Source organism: Amblyomma americanum, chromosome 4, assembly GCF_052857255.1.
Source record: "Amblyomma americanum isolate KBUSLIRL-KWMA chromosome 4, ASM5285725v1, whole genome shotgun sequence".
Lineage (NCBI taxonomy): Eukaryota > Metazoa > Arthropoda > Arachnida > Ixodida > Ixodidae > Amblyomma > Amblyomma americanum.
In genome coordinates, this window is record NC_135500.1 from 194,683,424 (window position 1) to 194,692,028 (window position 8,605).

Below are 8,605 nucleotides of genomic sequence, written 5' to 3' on the forward strand. Positions count from 1 at the left end.
GCCGTGATAATGTCTGCTTCAGTGTATAACAGACTGCAAGTTAGGCACCTCCTGCTTCCATTCGAAACTGCTGTCTGTATGCATTTCAAAAAGATTTAAAGTTCCAGCACGCAGTACAGCAGTACACTGCTCATGCTTAAGCTCGTGACATTCGACTTGTAAGAGACACTGTAGAGTATACTATCAGAATTTTTTTTTTCTTTGGGGCAATATATGCCGGATAGCACCATGAAGTTATGGATGCAGAGGAAATGCATGCCAGACAGGTTACAAATGGGCAGTAGCCTGAATGGAGGGACGAAAGTGACAACTGCTCTCTCTTAACTATTTTATTGTTGCGCAGTAGAAAGGGCCAATCGTATATGGTGGCACAACGAGTGCAGGCCCTTCACCAACAAGCAGACTGCAGCTTGCGCCTGCTTAAGGAGCCCCTTGAACTGGTCGAGGCTAATCGCTCAGGGTCTCCTTGTCAAACATATACTCTCCCAGACCAGGGCCAACACGCTTCAAGTTGGTCACATAGTCCGAGAGCTCCTTGATTGCCTTCACCTGTTCGGCCAGGTACTCGCTTTCCAGGAAGTCGCACAGCTGCACAACAGGAAATGCAAGAGGGTATTAGTAGCAAGGTCCCCAACTTTTCACAGCAAACTGGCACATAAGTTGACATAAGGTGGCCGTCGTGGTAGTGGTTTTACATGGAGGAAGGAAAGTCTTTAGGAGAAGCCGCTACGCCACATTTTTTGAAGCTGGATGTGAGGGCTCCGCCTTGCTAGTTGGCCGCAGTCACAGCACACTTGCATATGAGCACCAAACGCTATTACTGGCTGTGCGATCGGCCAAAGACTCCCAATCATCATCACCAGCCTGACTACACCCACTGCAGGGCAAAGGCCTCTCCCATACCTCTCCAATTAACCCTGTCTTGTGCCAGCTTCATAATCTCATTGGCCCACCTAACTTTCTACCGCCCCCTGCTACGCTTTACTTCTCTTGGAATCCACTCCATTACCTTTAAAGGGGTCCCGAAACACATTTTCAGTGCATTGTTTTGCCTGTTGGCTGCATAGAATGAGTTACAGTGATGCTATTAGCATCAGCCGTACCGCGTATACTGCAGTTTTTGATATTTTAATTAGCTCTCAAAAACAAATGCATGGCGCTGACGGTGTCACTGTACAGTGGCAGTTTTTAGCAGCGGATATGACATCACTTAGTGGGAGCTTGATGATTGGACAAAGAGTAAATATACTGCACATTGTGTTAATAACTAGAGATATGTTTTGTCAAGATTTTGTGTTTTGGATTATATTAACAAAACCAACTTGTTTGCCCTAGATAAAAGCACTGTAAAGCAAGTAAAACAAAAATACACCACCTGAGGCTCTGGCTACTTTTTTCATTGAAGGACTTTGCGCCTCACTGTAAACATCCTACGACCTAGCACTGAACACTTATGGCTACTCTCTATGTAGCGGCTTTGCGGAATCGGTCCGATCGAGCCATTGAACTCTATAAGTGTTCGTTTCAGTCCCAGGGAAGGATGCGTTCGTTTCAGATTTAGCAGGGAGTGCGCATCGTCAGCTTGTGGGGGATCACCGGGCGGCGGCACCAGATGGCGCCAAGTTCCCGTCAACAGCGCGCGCTCCTTGCTTGCCATGACCAACCAGCGCGCTAGGAGCGATGGCGATGGTTGGCAGTAAGCAGTAGCGGTACGCTCTATGCTAAATGTGTCTGATATCTTGCGCAGGCTGTCACACCGTCGCAGTATCTCGCGCTCGAGTTCGGATCCATAAGTAGGTGAACGTCACTGATCAGTGTTCCCTTCTGCGCCGTCGACGTGACGAAGCATCGCTGGGTCAGCTGGGCGTTCACATGGTTGTTGCAATCATGCAAACGGCGCTGCCAGCCTTGGCATGGACGAGTTACAGCGAACAGGCAACCATGGAGTGCAAACTTCCGCCATGTGCTCAGATAGGCTGTTCTGATTGGTCGCACCAAGTGCCGTCATTGGGAGAGTGAAATGGGAATGGGAAGCTGCGCGAAAATCAAGTTGAGGGCAGCATTTTGTTTGCTTGTATTTTGACATTTCTTCATTGAATAACTCCCGTTCCTATGCATCAATTCTCATAATTCTTTTTGAGTCAGCATCTGTGCGACATAAAGAATCCATCTGAAGTGTAACCGGCATCCGTTCAAGCGGTGTTTCGCAGCCCCTAGTTACCTTGCCTTCGCATTACATGCCCTGCCCAAGCCCATTCTTTCCTCTTGATTTCGACTAGGATGTAACTCTCCGCACTCTGCCCTCTTCCTCTCTCTTAGCATTGCACCTATCATTTTCCTTTCCACAGCTTGCTGCATTGTCTTCAATTTAAGTGGTACCCTTTTCATTAGCTGCCATGTGTCTGCTTCATAGGTGAGTCAAAGAAAGAAGCAGCTGTTATATACTTTCCTCTCCCGGTAGTCCTTGCGAAAACACGAGACTTTCAGCACATTTTTTGGAGTGCAGCTCGGATAGCAAGAGCTTCTAAGCGTTCCTTGTTGTTTTAAGAAAATAAAATAAAATGAAGGAAAACATGTGCCAACTACAGAAACTTTAACACATTAACTGAATGCCTGAATATGGCCAGTGGAAAGAAATGGGACAGGCAAGAGAGAGAAAAGCCAGTATATGACAGGATAGTAGGCAGCAGTAGGAACTATGTACAACCTCTGCACAAGTAAACGAAAGAAAAAAAATTCATGGCCTGCATCATGGCACCCGTGATAGCTGACCACATATTAGCTTCCACAGTGCACATCGGAGCAGGTAATTATAGTGGATTAGCTACATGCATAGACTTTCACTGTGGTCCTGGGTCTACCCACATGGCTGTGACTACGACGTCGATGCAAGCCATCTACACGTGTCCTGTACCCATCCTACAACTAGAGTACCTCTACCACTCAACGGCAAAACAATGCTTCTACAAAATGTTTGTGAACGAAAACAAAAGATATGTGCACAAGGTACTTAGTAATGCTTTCTTATCTGCACCTGAGGAATGGGTGCAGCGCCGAGAGTGCCACAAAGCTAGATTCAATGCCACCACTAAGTTAAAAACGTCTGCCACTGGAAAAAGCCACGTCATTCAGTTCCACTGTCGGTAAGGGTGCAACAAGTGCGATTTCATGAACCTATTTCACTTGCAGTAAAAAAATTACCTTGGAGTACTTCCCTCCCTGTTTTACACGGTGCCCACTCTTGGTGCAAACTTGAGGAGAAGGTGACGCCAGAGGGTGAGCTCAGCACAGATCACAGTGATCAAGCAAAAAAAGCAATTTGAAAGTAGAGTGCTCTTACAATTTTTTCACGTAGCATACCACCTGGGGTTGCACGCTGCAGTATCAAGTCACCGCATGTGCGTTGTTACATTTTACTTCCATCAAGTAGTCTCTCTCAACACTCCTACCGATCACATCAGAGTTCATCTGCATATTACTCAAAGTGACAGCTCACCAGCAGATTTCGTCATGAGAAATATGTCTGGTGTGAAAAGAACTACGCAGTAAATTTTTCCGATTTGGTCAACAGTCTTGATTAGCACTAATAAACATCAGTCCACGGTCGGTCTTCAAAGCATACCGCTTGGCTCTAGCTTTCTTACCACTGTTTCACATTGTCGCAAGCCTATAAAAACATGATGCACCACTTTATGACACACAGAGCATCAGAAAGGCACCTGAGCATCGTTGTGGTCAGTAGCCAGCTTGTGCAGGTCAAGCAGCGACTGGTTGACAGCCTTCTCCAGCTCCAGAGCGGCCTGCATAGCCTCCAGGCCAGTGCCCCATTCGTCCTGCGACGGCTTCTGGATTGGCTGCAGCACAACACGCCCTCCACGCATGTTCTGGTACTTCATCAGCTTATCGGCATGCTCACGCTCCTCCTCACTACTCTTCTTGAAGAACTTGTGAAATCCCGGCAGGGCCACATCATCACGGTCGAAGTAGTAGGCCTGCGAAATAATGTGAACAAGGAGTGAGACATGCAAGGACTGGGGCTTCACAGTAGCAAAAGTGGTACTATACAGGTAGATGTTAAAGAACTCCAGGTGGTCGAAATTATCTGGAGCCCTCCAATTTGGCGTACCTCATAGCCTGAGTCGCTTTGCAACGGTAAACCCAATAAAACGAATCAACCTATTGTGGTTTAGAGGGTAGCATAGCTGGCACGATTGCCAGAGCAACTACCAAACAATTTGCCTAGCTATGCATGCTTATTCAAGCTCACTTTGGGGGATCTTCAAAACATTCGCCATCTTTAATCTCTTCCTTCTTTGTCTAAAGGCACGGTACTCAAGGTTAGCAGAAACTGCTTGGCCAGGCATCATGTTCTGTTTGCACCAACCAGATCAGGTTCTGTGGTTGTTTGTACTGTGATCCAGCTCGACCCATGACAATATTGATAGCACAAAATGAAAGTTGCCTTGGCAAAGGCAAACACCTCCAGAGAAATTTAACTTTGCACATCTGTAGCACAGAAGAATGCAAGAAGGGTAGTAGGAACCAAAAATGAAGACAAACTCCCTACAAACAAATGCAAAAAGCGTGTTCTAGCTGCGTAATTGATTCGAGCAAGCATGAACCAAAAAGGAGTCCAAAAATTGCTTTGTACACTTCAGCTACAGCCATCAGCAAGCGCAAGCGAGAAACTTGCATCACCTACACTAAACTAGTCATGTTGCCATGTCAATGAATACGATACTCCAGCCATGCAGCTAGAACATGAACTATCGCTACAGCAATTGAGCGTCACTTCGCAAAGCACATGCTCCTGCGTGCCACCACCAATAGAAAAAAATAAACCTAACATAAACACTGATTCAGCTCTCAAAACGTCACCCAATTTTACAAGTGACGTCCCAAAAGCAGCAGTTTTCTAGGCATTCGGATCGGCTGAAGCGCAGCAACAGTGGGCTCTGGACAAGTTTAATCGCTCACAAACAAATAAACAGCCGCTCTGAAATCGCAGCCGCAATTTACAGCACAGAAAACGTAACCTCTAAACGCGAGGTCAGCTACCCTACGGTCAGAGTATATAACGTACGCAGCAAAGCGCCGACGAAAGTGTTTCTGCTTTTAATGGACGCAGAGACGGAACTGCCGACACGAAGATAAGCATCAAACAGGTTGCTCTAGAGTTGGGCAACGTTGCTAACGAATTTAGCACGCAGCGCCTGCCAACAAGTCGCGACGGGCCCGAACAAAAGCGATTGCCTTCGGAATTGCGGGGGCTAAGGATGCGGAACAGGCGAATGTTTCCACGAAAGCCATCTACGCAGTTTCAGTAGCACGGGGGGCGGTGACGGAAGCGAGAAGTTGACACACGCGCTATCCGAAAACTTACGGTGCGCACGTGATACACTTTCGTGAGTAGTAGTTGATCGCTCGCGTCTCGTGCAGTGTACGATGTGAAAACACAACTAAGTTTAACTTGGAAGCGAGTACAAGTGAAATGCAGCCCCATCGGGATTTTCGGAGCCCCTCTGCATGCTTGGCACCAAATGAGAATGCACAAAAAGCTTAAATCACCGATCAGTGAGTCGTGACGCAATCCGTACCACTCCAGCGAAAACATAACAGGCAACGCGGAGCTCGCGTACAGAGCTCACTGAAAAGGCGGAGGCGACTGATGTGCCAGCGGAAACATTTATGACGCGTTGCTTTACCATTGAAGTGTAGACGTAGCTCGCGTAGAGTTCCATGTTGATCTGCTTGTTGATGCGGGCCTCGCAATCGATGTGGTAGTTTTGGCGGGGCTGAGTGGCGGCCATCGTGGCGGCCATCTTCGTCGTCTTGTTCCCGTCCGGAATCTCAAACTGTACTTGTATTCAAGAAAGATTTGGGAAGAGTTCGGAGAGAGAGAAACAGTTTGGCGATGCTCGTTCAATCACTGTTGAAGCATAACATCGACCAAAACATGGCGGAAATGGCGGGGCGCGCGCTTTTATACCGTCCGGCCGCTGTTCCAGGAGCTGCTTGTTCCCCCTACCTTATTTTTGAAAATTTTGCTAAGCTCTGTCTAAAATGAACTTTTTAAGCTTTAGAGCTGTTGGTAGCCAAAATATTTTTTTATTTGCACAAATTGGATGTTTTTTGGCTTAGTTTAGAAAGTCACGTGATGTTGGTTGACGTCAATTCAGCTGGCCACAATGAACGTTGTGCTTATTTTTGTGCCATTTTGTTTCATATGAGGTTCTCCAGGTCAATTGTAGAACGCACTTTAGCATTAAAAGCGTTCTTGAAACAGTCTGGCTAAAATTAAGTACCAGTTCAGGTTTCTAACATCAGCTTTTAACTCACATGCCAGCCAACCTTTGTGAAGGAGCATATCTATTGCACGTGGCCCCTATTTGTATTCGTGCCATTTGTAACTGTTGCCCTGGTGTTTTTGTGTGTGATTAGGTGTCGACAAGGGCATAAATAACCTCTCAACTACACATATCTAGGCCACCATGCGCAAACACAAATGGCGCACTGCGATTTGAGCCTTGCTTGTTACAGGACCACCATATTAATGCGCCACTAGCTGACATTGTTCCATTTCCGCGTCAGTGGGAGATTATTTTAGCTCCATCGTCTTCTTGAGCCTACTAAAATTTAGTGGGAAAAAAATGGTTGTCGAAAGCTCATGATGATGCAAACGAAGCGGGCAGTGAACAGGAAAAGGAGGGCGGGGGGTCAGTCTTACCAGTTTTTCTTTTGATTCTGCTGCAGATATCATCGACCCTGACAGGTAATGAAAATGGGAATAGCCACACAATCCAGAGAAGGAGTACTCTACTCACACAATGAAAATTGATTAACGGGTATCAAGAGTTACTATCGACCGGTTGTCTGATTCTTTTTGCTCGGTCACCGAGCTCATACGACCGTTAAAACAGTTGCTGACGTGCAGGCTGAAGGCTCTGAACCGTCTTGAGATCGATCGCCCGAGTGTCAGGACTCGGCAGCGGCTGGCTAAAGTCAGTCCTAGTCCAACGTTCCCCTGATTTACCCAAGGGATAAGGAAAAAGGGCGGTGAATACAATGACGACGAGTTTTTTTTCCACTTCCGGTACAACAATAAACGACGATCTAACCGTTTTGATACAGCTGGGATAGGCCTAAAGTGATCACCTTTAAGTCACATCATTTAGATTCAACCAGGGCCTGATTTAAGGGCTTCGAGGGGGGCGACCGCCTCCCTCCAACTACTGGAGCGAGAAATTTTTCATTGCAAACCGCATTACCCCTTCCCCTAAATGGATTATACAAATAGAACCCCCTCCTCTTCCCCAAAATGCCCCATCCAAGAGTTCTCATGAATACTGGGAGCTTCCCTCATTACTTTTGCTCATATTTTTATCTTCCTCTCTCTCTCTCTATCTCATGAATCCACCCTGAAACTATAGTGAAAAAAGCGAAGCCCCATGCACTCAAACTGAGAACATTGAAGAGCGCCTTGTTCAGCGGACACGGCAGCCGCGAGGCGCATTCGTGCCCGGAAGTTAGAGCTACAGGCTACAGCACCGCACAGCTGCGCAGCTGACGCGTCGTTGCAGGTGCATGCAACGTGCCAACACGTACGTCTGCTCAGCTGACGACTGCTAGAAGGAGGCACGCGACTTTTGCAGAGATGACTACGTGTGGAATTTTCTCTTGGTTAACGGCGCCTCTCTCGTACTATATGTCGTAATCAAAAACTCCGAGGTTCGCCTGCCTTCTGGCCAGTCAGAATGTAATTCAGGCTACCTTTGTAGGGACAGCGGCGCAGCTTTTTCCCGTCACAATTCCTCGCCTTTGCGGACGCTCGAAACTCTGGTATACTTTCCTTCTAGTGCTGTTTCCGAAACTTCTTTATTTTTAACTCCTAACTAGCCGCTGCAGCAACGTCAGGCCACTACTGCCGTGGCTGCAAGGGTACGAGTCAGTTACGCTGTCGAAAATTTCGTATGCGCTGAATGGTTAAGTCGGGGCAAAGTCATTCCGACAGTTCCGCCAGCGCAGTTATCGGGAAGAGCGCGTGATGCCGAGCCAAATGTGACTCAGCCAGTGCGCGTGACGCGTGTGTCTCCGTCGGGATGCAACTGAGCGGCAACAGCACATCCTACTTGTCTGAAAAAGTCCCTCGGCGATCTTGCGCAACTATGCACTGGTCACGTACTTGTTATGGGGGATCCGGACGCTGGGCGGTCAGCATTTTTCCTCCCGTTTAAGACACGAAAGCAACGAATTTCTTGCCGATATGTAGAACTTCGTCGACTTCTACATTCATAGAAATGAACCACCTTGCATAGCGTGTGACTCGTGTCTTGCAAAAACTCAATGGGCACTGAAACTGCCTCGGACGTCCTGTGCACGTTTAGGACATCCGGGAGACGTCCAAGGGAGTTTAAATGCCCAATGGAAAATACCGTAAGCTCTACGACAAACACCACAGCAGAAGGAAGAAGACGTGGACGCAAGGGTAGCATGACTGTTCATGGTATTCGCTAGGCTTTTTCTGCGGATTCATCTGAAGAATGTGATGAAATGAGAGAATAAGCGATATAATGCGTTCAGCACTATCTGTCGGTCAATTTTGTCA

At 47.3% G+C, this 8,605-nt stretch overlaps 1 protein-coding gene across 1 annotated transcript; it reads right to left on the minus strand.

Annotated features, from left to right (window-relative positions):
- Positions 1 to 314: 314 nt before the first annotated feature.
- LOC144128950 (soma ferritin-like) lies at positions 315 to 5,961 on the minus strand. The gene is made up of 3 exons (XM_077662779.1): positions 5,706 to 5,961; positions 3,720 to 3,992; positions 315 to 588 (listed from the first exon to the last, which is right to left on the minus strand). The coding sequence occupies exons 1-3, from the start codon at positions 5,820 to 5,822 to the stop codon at positions 448 to 450; spliced, it is 531 nt and encodes a 176-aa protein (XP_077518905.1). The 5' UTR covers positions 5,823 to 5,961; the 3' UTR covers positions 315 to 447.
- Between the last annotated feature and the right edge of the window lie 2,644 nt (positions 5,962 to 8,605).

Excerpts from the sequence above, each read along its gene's own strand:
- LOC144128950 (XM_077662779.1), bottom strand. The coding sequence starts at position 5,822 with ATGGCCGCCACGATGGCCGCCACTCAGCCCCGCCAAAACTACCACATC. Across the intron at positions 3,993-5,705 it reads GCTACGTCTACACTTCAATG|GCCTACTACTTCGACCGTGA; the intron begins GTAAAGCAACGC and ends ATTATTTCGCAG. Across the intron at positions 589-3,719 it reads CTGACCACAACGATGCTCAG|CTGTGCGACTTCCTGGAAAG; the intron begins GTGCCTTTCTGA and ends CCTGTTGTGCAG.